The sequence below is a fragment of the Salvelinus sp. IW2-2015 genome, linkage group LG13 (assembly GCF_002910315.2).
Source record: "Salvelinus sp. IW2-2015 linkage group LG13, ASM291031v2, whole genome shotgun sequence".
NCBI lineage: Eukaryota > Metazoa > Chordata > Actinopteri > Salmoniformes > Salmonidae > Salvelinus > Salvelinus sp. IW2-2015.
Window position 1 is genome coordinate 49,081,325 of NC_036853.1, and position 21,443 is coordinate 49,102,767.

Below are 21,443 nucleotides of genomic sequence, written 5' to 3' on the forward strand. Positions count from 1 at the left end.
TGATCCTAACTGACCTAAGACAGGGAATTTTCACTAGGATTAAATGTCAGGAATGGTAAAAAACTGAATTTATATGTATTTGGCTAAGGTGTATGTGAACTTCTGACTTCAACTGTATGTTAGCACAGCTGAAAACTGTTGTTCTGATTAAAGAAGCAATATAACTGGCCTTCTTTAGACTAGTTGAGTATCTGGAGCRTCAGCATTTGTGGGTTCGATTACAGGCTCAAAATGGCCAGAAACTAAGTTTCTTCTGAAATTCGTCAGTCTATTCTTGTTCTGAGAAATGAAGGCTATTCCATGCCAGAAATTGCCAATAAACTGAATATCTTATACAACGCTGTGTACTACTCCCTTCACAGAACAGCGCAAACAGGCTCTAACCAGAATAGAAAGAGGAGTGGGAGGCCCCAGTGCGTAACTGAGCAAGAGGACAAGTACATTAGTGTCTAGTTTGAGAAACAGACGCCTCAAGTCCTCAACTGGCAGCTTCATTAAATAGCACACACAAAACACCAGTCTCAACGTCAACAGTGAAGAGGCGACTCCGGGATGCTGGCCTTCTAGGCAGCGTTGCAAAGAAAAAGTTATATATATATATATATATGTATATATATATATAGAGAGAGAGAGAGACTACTGGTCAAACGTTTTAGAACAACTACTCATTCAAGAGTTTTATTTTTACTATTTTCTACAATAATAGTGAAAACAACAAAACTATGAAATAACACATATGGAATCATGTAACCAAAAAAAGTGTTAAACAAATCAAAATATATTTTATATTTGAGATGCTTCAAAGTAGCCACCCTTTGCCTTGATGACAGCGTTGCACTCTTCCTAACCTCCTGCCAAATGTATGACCATATTAGAGACACATATTTCCCTCAGATTACACAGACCCACAAAGAATTCGAAAAACAAACCCAATTTTGATAAACCCCTATATCTACTGGGTGAAATACCACAGGTTGCCATCACAGGAGCAAGATTTGTGACCTGTTGCACAAGAAAAGGGCAACCAGGGCAACAACAAACACCATTGTAAATACAAACCATATTTATGTTTTATTTCCCTTTTTTACTTTAACTATTTACACATTGTTACAACACTGTATATAGACAATGACATTTGAATCGTCTTTAATCTTTTGGAACTTCTGTGAGTCTAATGTTCACTGTTAATTTTTATTGTTTATTTAACTTTTGTATATTATCCACTTCACTTGCTTTGGCAATGTTAACATATGTTTCCCATACCAATAAAGCCCTTAAATTGAAATTGAATTGAGAGAGATGCAGTAAGATAGCAAAAGACAGCTTGGCTACAGCCACAATGGTATGTATCATCCCACATAACAGTGCCTGTCTTTCCTGGAGTATCCTAGAGAAGCTAAGCTAAGTAGGCTAATTAAGGCACTCTCTTCAACACCATTATGTAAACAACAGCCTACCTGTTGGTTGCTGGTTGTAGCCCACTCATTTCAACATAAAGCTACACATGTGAAGGCTACTAGTCTTTGCGGGGCGCAGGTCATAACTACATTATAAAGTTTGTTTTATTAAATTCATTGTTTCAAATKATTGTCAGATGGATGTTTTAATTCATGTATTTTTCTTGCTAAAAAAATGTGTACTCGCACAACTATTCGCATACTATGGATATTCGAATAACCGTGCACATCCATAATAATCGTATTTGTGGCCAAGCATAAATTGGAGAAACACTTCAAAAACCCCACCTTAAACTTTTATCTCAAAGGTTTTTAAAAATGTTTGCTATTTCCTTATAGAGGATGAGCTACTCGTGTACATATGTTTAACGACCGGTATATGCCCACGCCATTCCAACACACCAAATATGCTTTTTAACATACTTAATTACCATTTTAAGCAGTAGCGTATTTCAAAGTACAATACGCATCTTTATATTTATTTAACCACACCCTTTGAGCCATGACGCCAACCAATAATATCCTTTCTCTTCGGTGTAAACGGAAGCGACTTGTGACCAAGAACAATTTCCACGTTAGCGTTTTTATTTAGACGTTTATTAACCCCCTGGAACTCAGCATATGACTAATGTAACTGCACAGCATCACATACTTACCCCAGGTAGTGTTTAATTCGCTTTCGACTTGGTTGATAGATGTTATTTAAGTAAAGCTAGCTAGTAGCTGCTAACAATGGCTAACTGTATGGTTTTTCACACTCAAATGGCCTCCATCATGGAGGTGCTAGCGAATTCAGCCGTGGCAGAAATCTGTAAACTCGTAGACGACGACTATGCAGTGTTTCGTTTGGAAATAACTCAAAGCCAGAAAGAAAACAGGGCATTGCGGAGGAAACTACAGCTAGTGGAACTGAAAGTGGCACGGGAGCGCGCAGAGAGGACAATGCGAGAGCGCGTCCTCGCCAGTCGTCCCAGTAGTGTCAAGATCGTCGACCGATACAGAGGAATGGCAAGAGGTACATTTAGATTTTGCAGAGGGCGGGGGCTATTGCCGTGTTACCCTCACCACGTGGTGTTCAGATGCGTTACCCAGAATTGTGTGTTGGTCAGTTTTTGGTCACTTCCGCTGAATACTTGTCTATCTTGCACAATTTTTTTATTTKACCTTCATTTTACCAGGCAGGTCAATTAAGAACGAATTATTATTGCACAAAGACACAATATAATCTAACAAGATTCTTGATTTACTGAATTTCCTATTGTCATACTCAAAATAATGTGATGCATGGAACATAGTAAATCAATCAATAAATAGTGTATCAAGAAGTTATGAGGTGTTTCCTTACATTCTTCCCAATTATAGCTAGTGTGCAATATAACGTTGAGCATTGACAGTACCTAACTTAACCACCCCTTTTTCCTCAATCACTCTCTCAGGTGAAGGACATCTCACTGGAGGCCACAGGAGCTTTGTGAAKMCAGCGGRACACAACGCGTGGAGAGATAACCAACCCATAGCTATAGATGAGGGGAGTGGAACCTCAACCCAGCAGGTTATCGTAATAGAGGTTAGTGTCATAATGTGACATAAAAAATTACAGATCATCAAATGTGGCCCGTTTATTTCAGAAAGGCTCCCGTCAGCCATGGGCGCCTGACTTTTTCTGAAAGTGGGGGTGCAAAAGCTTTGGGGTCTGGGGSACCTCTCCCAGAAATTCTTAGCATTTAAAAAAAAAAAAAATCCTGCAATTCTACTCTGTTTTTTAACATGGGGAATCCATATTTGTGAACAGAACAYAGAACTATTTTTCTTAGGTTTTCCCACAATAAATTATATTGAAAAAGTGTTTTAATTACTAGAGTACTAATCTTCTCCCTTCCCTGAAAATCCCACCCCTAATAATGAATTGACAGGTCTGAAACCCTAACAAGCCTGTGACTCTCACATGTTCTRCTCCTCCCCTGACAATCCCAGCCACAGTGATCGATTGACAGGCCAAACTGATAATGAAATAGAAAATGGGAGGAATAATATTGTTTTACTCAAAAAGGATTTACAGGTTAATAAAAAACATTGTTAAATTGCACATTAAGTTGTCATCTTCTTTTTGTCACAAATAATGCGATCACAATAATGTAGTACAATTACAAATGTTAACTTTGATCTTTTAACAATGTTCTTTCTCAATATGGCAGTGTTATCTGGTAGGGCATTGAACAAGAACTGTCAACTTGAAAATGCAAACTAGTGTTTTGCGTTTACATTTGGTCATTAATTATTTTCACATAATAAATCATATTTCAAACGTATGATTAATTTATCATCATGAAATGCACTTTTTTGGGGGGGGGGTCAGCTATATGTCCATAAATTGTGGCCCTGAATCTGCAATAGAAAGTAAAATTTAGCTCCGGTAATATGGGTCATATTTCAACAGTTTGACCTAGAGCAAGGGTCTCCAACCTTTTCTTTCATAAACGCTACTTCATACAAAAAGAAATGTACTCATATACAGCCTGCATATTTTGTCATTATGTAGGCCTAGATAGAGCAAAGCAGTGCGACACAAACAACAACACAGAGTTAGACWTGGAATWAACAAGTGTACAGTCAATAGCACAATAGAACAAAAATAAAGTCTATATACAGTGTGTGCAAATGGCGTGAGGAGGTAAGGCAATAAATAGGCCATAGTAGCGAAGTAATTACAGGTTAGCAAATTAACACTGGAATGATAGATGAGCAGATGATGATGTGCAAGTAGAAATACTGGTGTGCAAAAGAGCAGAAAAGTAAATAAAAACAATATGGGGAKGAGGTAGGTAGATTGGGTGGGCTATTTACAGATGGGTTAAGTACAGCTGCAGCGATCGGTTAGCTGCTCAGATAGCTGATGTTTAAAGTTAGTGAGGGAAATATAAGTCTCCAGCTTCAGCGATTTTTTAATTTTTTATATATATATATATATTTTTGCAATTCGTTCCAGTCATTGGCAACTAAGAACAGGACTGCATACATAATGTTATTGTGTTTTGGTTCTTAATAAAACCACACATTTTGAACAAAAATCTTTCTACTCTAACAATGATACAACAACACAACAAAATAGATAAAACATTTATATTGCAGGTACCTTTTCATGTTAAACACCAGTGGTGCAACTAGTGCTTTCTAACTGCACTGAACCAAAACAGTGGCACGCCGGAGCGAAGCAAAACTTTAGTGATCAAAACCATTCATCTTGAGGCGACGGGAGGAGGGGGTGCAAAATGCAATCTGTTAGCTATTATATCATATATAACATGGACATGAACTACATGACCAAAGGTATGTGGACACCTGCTTGTCGAACATCTCATTCTGAAATCATGGGCATTAATATGRAGTTGGTCCCCCCTTTGCTGCTACAACAGCCTCYACTCTTCTGGGAAGGCTTTCCACTAGATGTTGGAACATTGCTACGGGGACTTGCTTCCATTCAGCCATGATTATTAGTTAAATCGGACACTGATGTTCGGCAATTTGGCCTGGCTCGCAGTCGGCGTTGTAATTCATCCTAAATGTGTTAGATGGGGTTGAGGTCAGGGCTCTCTGCAGGCCAGTCAAGTTCTTCCACACTGATCTTTAAGATTTCCCTTCACTGGAACTAAGGGGCCTAGCCCGAACCATGAAAAACAGCCCCACCCCGTTTATCCTTCTCCACCGTTCTCCTGGCATCCGCCAAACACAGATTCATCCGCCAGATGGTGAAGCATGATTTATCACTCCAGAGAACGAGTTTCCACTGCTCGAGAGTCCAATGGCGGCGAGCTTTACACCACTCCAGCCRTCGCTTGGCATTGTGCATGGGGATCTTAGGCTTGTGTGCGGCTGCTCGGCCATGGAAACCCATTTCATTAAGCTCCTGACAAAAGAGTTATTGTGGTGACGTTGCTTCCAGAGGCAGTTTGTAACTCGGTAGTGAGTGTTGGAACCGAGGATTATTTTTACGCGCTATGAGCTTCAGCACTCGGCAGTCCCAATCTGTAAGCTTGTGTGGCCTACCACTTCGCGGCTGAGCAGTTGTTGCTCCTAGACATTTCCATTTCACAATATCAGGATTTACAGTTGACTGGGGCAGACATTTGACAAACTGACTTGTGGGAAAGGTGGCATCCCTTATGATGGTGTCACGTTGAAAGTCACTGAGCTCTTCAGTAAGGCCATTCTACTGCCAATGTTTGTCTATTGAGATTAGAGGTCGACCGATTAATCGGAATGGCCGATTAATTAGCGCCGATTTCAAGTTTTCATAACAATCGGAAATCGGTATTTTTGGACACCGATTCGGCCTAATTTTTTAATTTTTTATTATTATTATTTTTTTTACACTTTATTTAATCTTTATTTAACTAGGCAAGTCAGTTAAGAACACATTCTTGTTTTCAATGACGGCCTAGGAACGGTGGGTTAACTGCCTCGTTCAGGGGCAGAACGACAGATTTTTACCTTGTCAGCTCGGGGGATTCAATCTTGCAACCTTACAGTTACTAGTCCAACGCTCTAACCACCTGATTACATTGCACTCCACGAGGAGCCTGCCTGTTACTTGAATGCAGTAAGCCAAGGTAAGTTGCTAGCTAGCTAGCATTACACTTATCTTATAAAAAACTATCAATCAATCAATCATAATCACTAGTTAACTACACATGGTTGATGATATTACTAGTTTATCTATGCGGTGCGTATCGTTGCTCCAATGTGTACCTAACCATAAACATCAATGCCTTTCATAAAATCAATACAGAGAAGTATATATTTTTAAACCTGCATATTTAGCTGAGTTGTCCTCATGTTAGGTCCTGATCTGGCATTATTTTATAGTATGAAGAATACAATTGAACAAAGCAGAATAAATGATATTTTCTCCAAACRATTTGAGGGAGTGYGCACATGCGGCTATTCTGTGTTGAGTGGTTAACAAAGAAATACGTACTCCTATATGCTTAATTTAGAGTTATTAATGTAACTTTAGTTGTTCTACAAACATTGGGCTWTATGTTYTGATTTTTAATACATTGTTAGGCTGCATGATGTGACTCTAATGATGATTTTTTTGAAGTCACTTGAAAGGCATGATCTCTGCTTAGTTTTTTATGCAGTACACACTTTATCAGTCTCTCATTCACAATTTGACAAGCACTTGATAATGCCTCGAATTTCACGGYGGCATCCCTTTTGTGTGGCCGTAATGCACCCTAAAAAAATCCATGCCTTTTGAGGCCAGTGGCCGTTGTGCCCTTGGCCCGGAGTGCTGCGTTGTGCCCTTCGCCTTGAGTGCTCCGCACTCRGCAGCACGTCACACTCACATGGCTCTCCATCACGTGATCGGATCTTTGTCACAGACTACAAATGAAGACCGACACATCGGGCACGCAACTGCGTGCGTTCTTATCCAATTCCGAGGTGCATATTAATGATTTTGGAAGAACTGTCCACATTTACTTTTYGTCAGCCAACAAGATAAATAGGCCTAACGAACAGCAAAAGCACTAGCCTATGTCAATCTACTATCACCAATAGTACAGAAGTTGACCTATTCTATTCTGTGCGAGAAATAAATATTCCAAACATAGTCTGGGACAGTTGTGGGATACGATAGATCCCAAATTAATAAAACCACTAGCATCAATTTTTTTAAATTTACATTATGTGGCTGATGCAACAGATCAGAACGTTTAGCTTAAAATGTTGAATAACTATTAGGCTATTTCTTCACATGATATGCGCACATGGCAGTAGGCTATAAGCACGAATGTTCCATTAGCGGAAAACACCAGTGACCGCAAATGCGATAATGCAGGTAATGCTTTTATTGTAAAGGTGTATTTTTATGGTGAAAATGATCTTCCCCAAACTTGAAACTCACGCACTGCTTATGTATGCCAGTTAGGCTCTACACCCCTTGTAAAGCAGATTAATGTGCTTCATTTTAAAACGTTATTTGGCCACTACTTCTGATACAAACCTTATCAAAACAAATAAGCCTATGGGCTAGGCTACATGAGGTGTGCGACTATGATTAGAAAAAGTTGCGCAAAAAAAGCATTGTTTCTTACCTTATGCTGGGCATCATTCACAAGTGATAGGCTAATATTGTCACCCATCACACTATTCTTGATTTAATCTTGTCTTTACATATACTAGTTAATATACAGTGCATTCGGAAAGTATTCAGACCACTTGAATTTTTTTCACATTTTCTTACGTTAGAGCCTTATTCTAACTGGATGAAATAAATACGAAATCCTCAGCAATCTACACACAATAAATACCCCATAGTGACAAAGCAAAAACAGGTTTTTAGAATTTTTAGCAAATTTATTCAAAATAAAATACAGATACCTAATTTACATAACTATTCAGACCCTTTGTTATGAGACTCGAAATTGAGCTCAGGTGCATCCTGTATCCACTGATCGTCCTTGAGATTTCTACAACTTGATTGGAGTCCACCTGTTGTATATTCATGATTTGGAAAAGCACACACCTGTCTATATAAGGTCCTACAGCTGACAGTGCATGTCAGAGCAAAAACCAAGCAATGAGATCGAAGGAATTATCCGTAGAGCTCYGAGACAGGATTGTGTCGAGGCACAGATCTGGGGAAGGGTACCAAAAAGATTCTGCAGCATTGAAAGTCCCCAAGAACACAGTGGCCTCCATCATTCTTAAATGGAATAAATTTGGAACCACCAAGACTCTTCCTAGAGCTGGCCAATTGGGGAAGGCACATGACAGCCCGCTTGGAGTTTGCCAAAAGGCATCTAAAGACTCTCAGACCATGAGAAACAAGATTTTCTGATCAGATGAAACCAAGATTAAACTCTTTGGCCTGAATRCCAAGCGTCACGTCTGGAAGAAAGCGGGCACCATCCCTATGGTGAAGCATAGGGTGTGTTTCAGCGCCAGGGACTGGGAGACTAGTCAGGATCAAGGCAAAGATGAACGGGGCAAAGTACAGAGAGATCCTTAATAAAAACCTGCTCCAGAGCGCTCAGGACCTCAGACTGGGGCGAAGTTTCACCTTCCAACAGGACAACAACCCTAAGCACACAGCCAAGACAACACAGGAGTGACTTCGGGACAAGTCTCTGAATATCCTGGAGTGGCCCAGCCAGAGCCCRGACTTGAACCCGATCGAACATCTCTGGAGAGACCTGAAAATTGCTGTCCAGTAACGCTCCCCATCCAACCTGACAGAGCTTGAGAGGATCTGCAGAGAAGAATGGGAGAGACTTCTCAAATACAGGTGTGCCAAGCTTGTAGCTTCATACCCAAGAAGACTTGAGGCAGTAATCRATGCTAAAGGTGCTTCAACAAAGTACAGAGTAAAGGGTCTGAATAGATATGTAAATGTGATATTTACGTTAAAAAATAAATTAAAAAATTAAAAAATTCTAAACCTGTTTTTGCTTTGTCGTTATGGGTCTGTTGTGTATAGATTGATGAGGGGAAAAAACTATTTAAACAATTTTAGAATTTGTTTTGATTTAGAATGGACCATTATCATGCACCTGTCTCAAAACAGGGGCAGCTGAAAAAATACATGTCATCTATGCACTTAAATAGTGCTTTTCCCTTGGTTAATTTTCATGCCAGCCAGGTAGGCTATACTCCTGATGTAAAGATAAGCAATGTGCTTAATATTAGGAAAGTTGAGAAATAAATATTGTAAGCCTAGCCTATAGAAAGCTGATGGGATCCTCCTATTTTTAATAGAGGCCATCACTCTGTTTTATTTCGCACAATTCCATAGCCTATGGAAATGTTGCACAATATGAGCTCATGGGTTCTTAATAAAGTATTTGATTMGATTTTTGATTACWTTTGCATTGATGTCAGAGTGATTAGAGGGAGTTCTGAGTACCAGGCAGTTAGCAAGTTTAGTAGGCTACTAATGACCATCAGCAGCATCAGAGCTTGGAGAAGACTATTTGACTGCCTTTGTGACTTGTGACCGCCATTGTGGCAGTAATACGGTCACCGCAACAGCCCTACTTGTGAGACTTCCCTACATTGTTATTGAATTCAGTAACCTCCTCTCTTTTTGTGTCAGTCAGCAGATGCAGAGGCTCCAGGTCCTGGGGTCAAGCATGAGAGGACAGAAGGAGAGGAGGAACCACGGCACAGTAGCGACATCCAGACTGAAGCAACGGCTGGAGTGGCGCCCCCTGTAGCCAAGGAGGACATCGCAACTGCCGCCACGCCCCAGGCCAAGACTCAATGCAGCATCACGGAGGTCAGTGGAACGCCAAACGACATCATCAAGTCAGAGACTTTAACTGTAACACAGAGGCTCTTACACACAGGATCTGACCACAGATCAGACCCAGAGAGACTGGTCTGTCCTCCTGCTCCTGGCTCAGAATACTTACCGGTATTTCACCAAAGCCAGAGGACGGTTCATTCCCGTGGAGATGGTGATGGTRAMGCKTTAGACACTGGCGGTGATGATCCGTCTTGTTCTTACACTACAGAGATGGACCYTGGCAACATRYCCTTKGGTTTAGAGACMCAGACTGATCTGTCTAGAGGGGACTGGAACCAGTACAGTAGTAGTGTATACTCTGAAGGGTGCCYAGATAAGAAAGGGGAGGTTATAGTGGTGGATGAGGTGACTGTGAAAGTGGAGGGCGACACTCCTCCCACATTGAATGCAGATCGTCACCTAGGAGATGGACACTCCCGGGGCAGAGATTTCTTAGATTACAGGGGAAGCTTAGAGACAAATACAAATTTTGTGACCCACTCCCCTTTACACAGGTTCTGGGATCACGACCCAGTGTCAACGTCGATGGCATCTTCTGATGTATTTTTCGATCAGGTATTGAACCCAAACGACGAGGCTAGAGCCCAGACTCAGGGAGGGGGAGCAACATCAGGCAATAGTAAAGAGAAACTGTTCCTCTGCATGTTCTGTAACAAAGGCTTCAATTGCCCCCAGAAGGTGGAGATTCACCAGAGGGTTCACACAGGGAAGAAACCATTCAGCTGTACCCAGTGTCACATGCGCTTTGCCCAGGCTGGCAACCTAAAGATCCACCAGAGGGTYCACACAGGAGAGAAGCCCTTCAGCTGTACCCAGTGTCACATGCGCTTCGCTGAGGCTGGCAGCCTGAAGAGGCACCAGAGGGTCCACACAGGGGAGAAATTATTCAGCTGTAACCACTGTCATATGCGCTTTGCCCAGGCTGGCAACCTGAAGAGGCACCAGAGGGTCCACACAGGGGAGAAATCCTACAGCTGCCCCCAGTGTGAGAAGAGGTTCTCCCGCCAACACCAGCTGAAGATGCACCTAAAGGTCCACACGTGAGAGAGGCTGTTTGCCTGTACTCATTGCGGAAAGAGGTTCTAAGAGAGGAGCTTCCTCAGGATACACCAGCAGAAAAACCTTTCCACTCCATAAAATGGAAAGTAACCATTCCACTCAATAGCTTTTGACATTTAGTTCAAACCCTGCAATAAAGACAGAGATTAATTGTCATTGTTGTCAGCAGAAAATATCCACAGATGCATTTGGAATAATGAGAGTAACAGATTTCAGTGTTGGATATTCCTGGGTAGAATATTGCATCCAGACATTGTGTGATATAAGGCATATATACTGAACAAAAATATAAACCCAACGTATAAAGTGTTGGTCCCATGTTTCATGAGCTGAAATTTTGTGCACACATTTGTTTACATCCCTGTTAGTGAGCATTTCTCCTTTGCCAAGATAATCCATCCACTTGACAGGAATGGCATATCAAGAAGCTGATTAAACATCTTGATAATTACACATGTGCACCTTGTGCTGGGGACAATAAAAGGCCACTCTAAAATGTGCAGTTTTGTCACGCAACACAATGCCACAGACGTCCCAMGTTGAGGTAGCGTGCAATTGGCATGCTGCCTGCAGGAATGTCCACCCGAGCTGTTGCCAGAGAATTGAATGTTCATTTCTCTACCATAAGCTGTCTCGAACGTTGTTTTAGAGAGTTTGGCAGTACAACTGGCCTCACAACCGCAGACCATGTGTAACCACGCCAGCCCAAGACCTCCACATCCGGCTAATTCTCCTACGGGATCGTCTGAGACCAGCCATCCGGACATCTGATGAAATTGAGTATTTGTGTCTGTAATAAAGCCCTTTCGTGGGGTAAAACTCATTCTGATTGGCTGGGCCTGGCTCCCCGGTGGGCTGCAACCCTGCCCATTCATTTGAAATCCATAGATTAGGGCCTAATACATTTATTTCAATTGACTGATTTCCTTATATGAACTGTAACTCAGTGAAATCGTTGAAATAGTTGCATGGTGCGTTTTATATTTTTGTCTCTTACATATTGTGTTTGTACTGTACTGCCTATATGATGTTCACAAATGCCTGTTTCATTACTTCCGTTCAACTACTTTCTTTTTTTTCCCAAGACACTTTTAATGAGAAAATGTATGCAGTTTATCAAGTTCCTGCAGATTTATTGTTGAGACGTGTATGTGTGATTTTCATATGGTGTATTTAACACTTGTTTATGTTTAATAAACACAAAATGGGACTTTTCATTCTAAGACTTTCATTGAGACTCTCTTTAGTATACATCACATCTGATCTCACCCTATTCTGCATACACCAAACAGCGCTTTATAACCAATATACACTTACTAAATATACCTACACATACCCACACACTAACAAACACCTACTGTACACGACAAAATAGTTTAGTCAGGTTTGACTGATGATGACTTTTCTTAACGGACACATTTTAACTACAACATATGTATGCCCATTATGATGGGTTTTAACAACGTTGAAGTCATTCTGTAACTACATTATAGGACTCAAACAGTGGGGATGGGTAAACACTCAATGTTGAAATTGTGTTTATTATGTGTGTGTGTGTGCGTACCAGAGAGAGTGTATGTCTGTGTAATCTGTATCACCTGTCTCTTCCAGGAGGAGGAGGGTCCAGAGGTGCTGCTGGTGAAGGAGGAGGGGTATGAGGAGGGTCTGGGGAACCCTGAGGGGACCATGGTCATGGAGGACAACCAGACTATACCTCCTCCTGAACCCACAGAGGAACCAGCAGAGCAGCACAGGACCACACACAGTCTCACTGAGGTGAGCCCACTGTGAACTACTGTCTGAATGGTTTTAGTTCAGGGCCTGTATCCACAAAGCCTCTCGGAGTAGAGGTGCTGATCTAGGATCAGTTTTGCTGTTTAAATCATAATGAATAAGATTATATGGAAAGATATTCGATCAGCACGTTTGCATAGTGTAAAAGCAACTAACATGTTTGCATAGTACTCAAAGCAATYCCTCATTRCCCAATCAGAAGATGCTCCATAGCAGGGTGCTCATATCAGATTTCTTGATCCAACATCCTCTCACTCTGTATCTCTTACAGTCAGTAGACATGGAGGATGGGAAGCCTGATCTGCTGATAGTCAAAGAGGAGATGATAGAGGATGAACCAGAGAGCATTGACCTGCTGAGTGGACTAAAGATGGGGGAGCAAGGTAAGGGAGAAATACATATAGCCTACATACAGTAATATATCTTCAATGGGAATAGTGATGCACCTGGCTATTATTATTTCTTCATTCACAAAATGAAATCAATACAACTYATGTTTACATACAAAAACACATTATAATGTATGAACTTCACCAGGTAATTGACAAAAATCCATAGGTAGAGTTTTGATGTTTGTAAAGTCTATTTTGTAACCTCTTCCTACAGGTGGTTGGTTGGAGGCTAACAGAGGAGACTGGGTGAACATCTTGGATTCCCAGACCCAGACCGGTGCAGCCAAGGGCCTAAGGGACAACATCACTGAGCAGGCCAGGACCAGAGGTGACATAGTGGAGGTCAGTGGATGGGACATCGTCCTCAACTCTGGGCTGGGGAWCAACACTGTTAACCACAAACAGAAACAAACAGTCGAACACAAAACAACAACTGAACGTAGTCTCCATGACAACAGGCTGGCTGTGACCAGGGCAAGGTGTAGATTTGGTCCACGGGGACACGGAGGTGTCCGTATGCGGCTGAAGAGAACAGACACAGACTCGGCTAGCGATGCTCCGTCCTGCTCCTATAGTTGTGATTCAGAGAGACTGATGGTGCCTCAGGTTACCCCCCTAACAGGTGCTGCCTTCAGCCTGCCTTCTATAGGATCTATCAACTGGAACATGGACCCTGCGACAACACAAACACTCCCTGGCCTTCATCCTCCTCACACCATCCTAATGTTAAACAAGACCTCACACTATGCCAGTGCCTCAACACTAAATGGCTACACAAGCCCATTGACAAATGACAGTAGTAGTGACGCTATCAGTAGATCCGGTGGCAAAGAGAAGCGCTTCCCGTGTTCATTCTGTGGGAAAGCCTTCAAATACCCCAAACAGGTGGAGAGCCACCAGAGGATGCACACAGGGGAGAAACCTTTCGGCTGTCACCAGTGTGAGAAGAGGTTCTCCCACCAGCACCACCTGAAGAGGCACAAGAGGGTCCACACAGGGGAGAAAYCCTACAGCTGCCCCCAGTGCGAGAAGAGGTTCTCACGCCAAGACCTGCTGAAGATACACCTGAAGGTCCACACGGGAGAGAGCCTGTACGCCTGTTCGCACTGCAAGAAGAGATTCTCAGAGAGGAGCTACCTCAGGATACACCAGCAGCAAATGCACAGGGCCCATGTGTAGTGACATGTAATGTAGTATTAGTTAGTTTGATGTTAATTCTGTTGGTTTTGAATGTTCTAGGGAACTGGATGASGTGAACTGAGGARRGAATKAGTATGATGAGGCAGAGTAGATGATATGGTGATGGTTGGTGTGATGGTGTCTSTAAAAATGCTTCACTGATGAAAAGTGACAACTATGTCTTGTAGTTTGATGCTGGTGTTTTATAATGAGGAAATGATAGTGCCTTAATTCATGTTTACTTCACATAAACTAGTGAAGCTGTGTGTAATGTTGAACCTTTCCCAAAGTATTCTAAAATACATTTTATCATATCGGGGGTACCAGATTTACAGAAAGGGTCAAGTGTTACCATAGTGAGAAAAGTTATTGTACTTGTCACATATCRWTTTGTGCAATAAAAGTACTTTACTTCAGGTTATGTGAGTGTATAACCATTTTATTGAAATGAAATACAAAAATGACTGTGCTGACCCCCTTGTTATTTTTGTATCATTGCATGGACTTCCCTTCTCAGTCAAAACATATTTAATTCTTGAATCAACACATGGAAAGGTTTTTATAATACACTCCAATGGCTCCATATTGTTAGGTACTTCAATCACAGTGTTAGAGATGGGCTTAACTGTGGTTAACATTTTACAATATCATGTTTCTGTGTGTACAGCAAAGAGTTTCTTATATAAAGCTTTATGCTTTTCTGTTCAATGTGTGTTTACAGTCTGCAGTCCATGAAGACCTGCTGATATCCGGTGTTGCTGGCGGGAGAGACTGGACCTCTGAATCGTCTGGTCACAAACCCTGGCCCCGGATCAGAACCCTGGATCAGGAGCCGTCGCTCTTCCTTCCCGAGTCGGAACCAGGACCCAACCACGAGGGACAGAGACTCCACCACCACACAGAACACAACCAGTGGACAGGTGGACTGAACAACCYCAGTCCTGGTGGTCATCAGAGAGACAGAGGCTCCAGTCAGGGATCCAGTCTGCAGCCCAGACCCTTCTCTTCACAGTCTCAGTGCAGGGATGWAGCAGGGCCTGGGGCTGATAGAGAYAGACCCTCMTGTTCCTATGATACAAACACCACAGTATCCATGATGAACAGAGCAGGTCACCCTGGGCTTCAGCCTTCACAGAGAGYGGTGGGAGACKCCCCTGGTGGKAGTCTAWCAGSAAGTCTGTCTTCTCCTTCAGGGTCTCGTCTAATGCCTGGTGATTGGGTTCATAGACAGCCTGGGCCTGGGTCTAGCCTTCCTCAGTCACCTCATGGTTACCCCACGAATACAGACCGGGTCAGGATTGGCGTTCACCACGAGAGTTACCTAGCCTATAACACAGCACACAATCCCAACAACACCCAAACAATGGCTAGAGGTCAAGGAGGGAGCTCAAAGACTAACCACCTGAGGGTGGTGGCTCCTGCTTCTACCTCCTCTGGTGTCATTGAGTCACAACGTGGGAGGCCGAGCATTAGGTCGGACGCCGACAAGCCGTACGCCTGCCCCACGTGTGGAAAGCGCTTCGCTGAGGCAAACTATGTGAAGAGGCACCAGACAGTTCACACCAATGAAAGGCCCTTCAAGTGCAAACTATGTTACAAGAGCTTCTCCTTCCTGACTAACCTGATCAGACATAGGAGTGTCCACAAAGGRGAGAAATCGTAGGAGTGTGGCTTGAGATGTACACAGGATATCTGGGAACTATTCTTTAGCTGACATACTGAATTATAATTATAATTTGAAGTGTCTCAGTTGAGCATCTGAGTATGCTCACCATCGCTGATGATACAGACTTGTTGTTTGGTGTGCAGGCATAGCCAAAACATAGTCATTTTATTGAAGTGTAACTATATCTCCCCTCTGAATTTGGTTTTGTCTATATTCTATACCCTCTTTTTAATAATATATTTATAACACCCCCTAATGTTATTGGGCATAATCAGGTGGTACCTGTTCCTTTATGTACTGAAACAATGTGATCAAATCTGTTAATACATTTTGAACCATGTTGTCCTTTTGATACACTACATGACCAAAAGTATGTGGACACCTGCTCGTCCCAACATCTCATTCCAAAATCATGGGCATTAATATTGGCAGTTTGATCCCCCTTTGCTGCTATACAACGCTCTTCTGGGAAGGCTTTCCACTAGATGTTGGAACATTGCTGCAGGGTCTTGCTTCCATTCAGCCACAAGAGCATTTGTGAGGTCGAGCACTGATGTTGGCGATTTAGGGCTGAACTCGCAGTCGGCGTTCCAATTCATCCCAAAGGTGTTTGATATGGTGGAGGTCAGGGCTTCTATGCAGGTCAGTCAAGTTCTTCGACCACCTTTCTGTGTGGACCTCGCTTTGTCCACGGGGGCATTGTCATGCTGAAACAGGAAAGGGCCTTCCAGAGGCAGTTTGGAACTCGGTAGTGAGTGTTGCAACTGAGGACAGGCGATTTTTACGCGCTTCGGCACTCAGCGGTCCCGTCTGTGAGCTTGTGTGGCCTACCCTTCGAGGCTGAGCCGTTGTTGCTCCTAGACGTCTCCACTTCACACTTAGAGTTGACCGGAGCAACTTTAGCAGGGCAGATATTTGTTGAACTGACTTGTTGGAAAGGTGGCATCCTATGACGGTGCMTCGTTGAAAGTCACTGAGCTCTTCAGTAAGGCCATTCTACTGCCAATGTTTGTYTACGGAGATCGCATGGCTGTGTGCKCGATTTTATACACCTGTCAGCAACGGGTGTGGCTGAAATAGACGATAATTTGAAGGAGTGTCCATACACCTTTGTATATATATATATAGTGTATGTTGACTTTTTACTTACTTGGTTGTTATATAGTATTATAAACTGGGTGGTTCGAGCCCTGAATGCTGATTAGCTGACAGTCGTGGTATATCAGACCATATACCACGGTTATGTCAAAACATTTATTTTTACTGCTCTAATTACGTTGGTAACCAGTTTTTAATAGCAATAAAACACCTTGGAGGATTGTGGTATATGGCCAATATACCACGGCACTCCACATTGTGTCGTGCTTAAGAAGAGCCCTTACATTGCATTAGTAACCAAGTGGGGATTTACCACATACGACTGGAAAAAATCAATTTGAGCTGGTAACTACYGGTAATTACTAGTCTATCATCATGAGTTCCCACTTCTTCCACATGCTGACCTCTGACATCACCTACTAGGGAAATTACCTCGATAATAGCATTCTGRGCTGGTAAATGCAACAGCAAAACATTATTTATAAAAGCAATCCATTAATATGGGTTTTCAACACTATAATTTGTTTACAAGCATGATAGATGTACTTTATAGTTTACGCAGCTTGTTGGCCATTAGCCAATCTGCGTTTCTCAACGAGTACAAAGCACGTGAACGCATCCAACTGGTATTTACGACTTCACAACTGGTAAATTCCCACCACCCACTTAGTTATGAACGCAGAATTAGTCGTGGTATATTGACCATTATACCACACCCCTCGAGGCATTATTGCTTAATTAAAATTGGCCTTAGTTTCTTGGCTTCCTTTGATCTAAGCAACCGTCTCAGCAATTATTTTAGGTAATTTACTGTAATTTTTTTCCAACCTGGAAATGACCACAGTACAGAGTAGGGTCTTAGAATCTACAATGAGTGGTACAAAACATTAAGAACACTTCCTAATGTTGAGTTGCACCCTCCCTTTTGCCTTCACGAACAGTCTCAATGAATCTACAAGGTGTCAAAGTGTTCCACAGGGATTGCTGGCCTTTGTTGACTCCAATGCTTCTACAAGTTGTGTTAAGTTGGCTGAATGTCCTTTGGGTGGTGCGCTATTCTTGATATACATGGGAAACTGGCACCTACTACCATACCAGTTCAAAGGGACTTAATATTTTGTCTTGCCCATTCACCCTCTGAATGGCACACATACACAATCCATGTCTAAATTTTCTCAAAGCTAAATATTTTTTTTTTACCTGTCTCCTCCCCTTCATTCATCTACACTGATTGAAAGTGGATTTAAGAAGTGACATGAGCAAGGGATCATAGCTTTACATGGATTCACCTGGTCATTCTATGTCATATACACTCAGTCATGGCATGTACACTCAGTGTATATATGGTTAATTTAATCGAGGTCTCTGGTCCTAAATACTCAACCACTTTAGACTCCAGCCACTCCATAGCCCCCAATGCAATACACGGTATAATATACAATATAAATTACATATTGGCTTATAGAGAAAAAAGGATTATATGTGCCAATGTAAAAGTGGCGTTGGGCATACTAATGTAATTTATAGGCCTACAGTGTATTGCATTGGGAGCTATGGAGTSGGTGGAGTAGAAAGTGTTGAGTATTTAGACCAGAGTCCCCCCATTAAATAACACTGTGTATATATTCTACAGACCCTACTGAGTAATCCCAACCCTCTTTTACATCGGCACCTCGAATAGTTCTCTCTATAAGCCAATATGTATTTTACAATATACAATGTATTGTATCGGAGGCATTTATTTGACCTTGGAACATATTTTGAAACCCACATTTAATGCAAATGTCACTTTAAATATGAAAAAATATGAATCATTAATGTTTAGACAGTCATGTTTCATATATCATGAATAAATAAAGGGTAATTACACTTCTACTATTACGTGGGGGACTTTTATTTTACAATTTCCGAATTTCTGTGACCCGGAAGTACTTTTTTCATTTTATTCAAGACTCTCTTGAGCGTCACCAATGCATAGTGCATAGTGCATAAAAATGGTTTACTACATAGGRGATAATCTTAACTAAAGATAATTACTACTTTAATTAAGATTTTTTAAATCCTATAAGGTCGAGCACATTGAAAAATGGTTGGAGCTTAAGTAAATTAATGTAAAGAACATAATAGMCTACTGGTAAAAAATGTACAATGACAATATAGAAAAATAAATCATTATTTTGATGGTATGATTCTTGTTAATTTACTGGTGCTATTGTTTAAGGGTGCAATTTTGAAATGTAGTTTAAGAAAAGTATTAATGTATTTCTGTTGTATTTCACAAACAAATTGCACTGTACAGGAAAAGCAATGTCCATAAAAGCAKGGTCCAGTCTATTCACTACATCCCTTAACCTCTGTGATAACTGTTGATAGGCTATAGGCATAATTGCGGTTATACTAACCTATAGCAGCATCAGCGTACTTGGGTACTGCCTCAAATTTTTTTTTACAAATTGTTGTCTAGCCAAAACGCTTCACCTGATGCATGTTTTGACACATAAGGCKGGCCTTGGGCTGATTTAAATGTAAAGTCTRCAGCCTGCTCATCATCATTAGGGGAATGTAGGTCATTTACAGGTATGCCAGTCAGTTAACACCCCATCTACTGGTCACATTGTTTCTATTGTTTATTTGAAGGAGTTAGCATCTTACCAAATCACCTGCTTATACTAGTAGGAATTCTGCGCCTAAATTATAGTGCAAGCCAAGAGTACAAGTCTGGTATGGAATGGTGTTTTATTTCACACTGGTGTCAAACAAAGACTAAGMTAAATTTGTTCATTCATTGTTTTGTTATTTGGACATGAATTAGTCAGTCAGCAGAGAGTTAAAGTGCCAGTACAAAAGTGTAGATCTGTGATTTAGACTCAACCAACATGAGTACACTGATCTCATAGCTTTAGAGTGAAAAAAAGGGGGGGCTTGCCTGTTTTGCATGTTATTTTTGCATTAATACCGGTCACATATCAGTTTGCAAACAATGTAAAAAAAATATATAGAATTGAGTTAATAAAGCCGCATACAAACATGGACTCTTTTTTGTTTTCTCGAGTAAGGGAGCTCAAAAATGCAGATGTTTCAGTGTGGTGGTGGGGCAAGCCAGCAGAAAATTCGGAGTGTTGCGCCGTGATTGGCTCAGTGTTCTGTCACTCATGGGGACACTACGTCACTGCCAAGTCTAAGGGTAGAGCTCGAAAATTCAAGGCCTTTGGGTGCTGCCATAGAYTTACATTAGAAGTGCCCATCCAAGAAGGCTCAAGGTCATTGGCCACAGATAAAATGATGTCAAATCATGTTATATCTACAGTAGCTTTGATTGGACTGATCATCATGAATCAAGTCAACAATTACAACCAATCCTCACGACACACATTTATCCAGCATTCACCCGCTAAAAAGTATTCGAGACGACGGCAGGATGGCAGCGGTAGGAGGTGTAGGGAAGCTGTCTGTCCGTCGTGCCATATCAAGATGCATCCTCCTCTGAATTCACTGTGACAGAGGGAAATAAGAATATTCAGGCTATCATCATATACTGGGATTATTGTTCTATATCTCTGTCTTTAGTTGTGTATCAGTAAGTGACCAGAGTACTCTCAGGAGTGCGCATCTGATCGTAATGTGTGGTGCCTATACTCTGATTGTACAAAGAAATTTTCGTTGGGAAGAGATTTTTTATTTTCTCCTTGCTACCCACTCGATTCCATGGTACACGGGTGACTGAGTTTCATATAATAACACAACGCCAAATCTTCAAGACTCGAATGTGCTTTTCGCTTAATTTATTTATATATAATTCTTTGGTCACACTCACAAATGTTTGCAAGATGATTTGGTGGCCATACTAATTCTCCTATCGTAGCTTCTGCAGCTCTTTGTTGTGAGGATACAGAATCCATAATTAGACCCTTTTATTTTGGTATTGCCCTCAGGCTAGCACTGTTTTCGGTCTCCAGGCATTCATAGGATGTCTGAAAAAGTGCGATAGCAGTTGTATCTAAAATTGACCCTAGAAATGAGTACAGTTAGGAGATCGCTGGGAGAGACCTGCGGTCAGTCAAGTTCGTAATATTAGAGCCATAATAACTCGCTTTAGTAAAGTATGTTATCTTCACCTCGCACATCTGAGGGATTTTCTATTCGAAGTTTAGCTAGCATTGAAAATTGTACGTTCAAATGCATGCATTCGTTTGAGAAGATATATGTTGTGCGTAGGAAATCCGAAGGCTGGTGCGCCAGCAGAGAAGTAGTAGATGAGATGGGCTGATGGGAAGCTGAGGGTCGGTCATCTGGTCAACGTGCGCCTTTTGAGCAGGACATTGACCCTGGATGACTTCTGTGTGTCTTGAACTTCTGGAAGAGTGGGAGTCCTGTTGGAATGACTGGTATGGTGTAGTTGTTGAGGCGGTTCAACTGCATAGTAATATTGCCATTTTCGGATATTCAATAATTATAAAAGATTAAAAACAGGATTTGCCAGTACATGT

At 41.6% G+C, this 21,443-nt stretch overlaps 1 protein-coding gene across 1 annotated transcript in view; it reads left to right on the plus strand.

Moving 5' to 3' along the window:
- LOC111971731 (uncharacterized) overlaps nucleotides 1-21,443 on the plus strand; it is an 82,139-nt gene that overhangs the window by 39,608 nt on the left and 21,088 nt on the right. Inside the window, 8 exon segments of the mRNA XM_070446026.1 lie at nucleotides 2,181-2,472; nucleotides 2,894-3,024; nucleotides 9,556-10,809; nucleotides 12,445-12,603; nucleotides 12,893-13,004; nucleotides 13,228-14,191; nucleotides 14,381-14,390; nucleotides 14,914-15,831. Coding sequence (XP_070302127.1) covers nucleotides 2,181-2,472; nucleotides 2,894-3,024; nucleotides 9,556-10,809; nucleotides 12,445-12,603; nucleotides 12,893-13,004; nucleotides 13,228-14,191; nucleotides 14,381-14,390; nucleotides 14,914-15,831 — 3,840 coding nt within the window.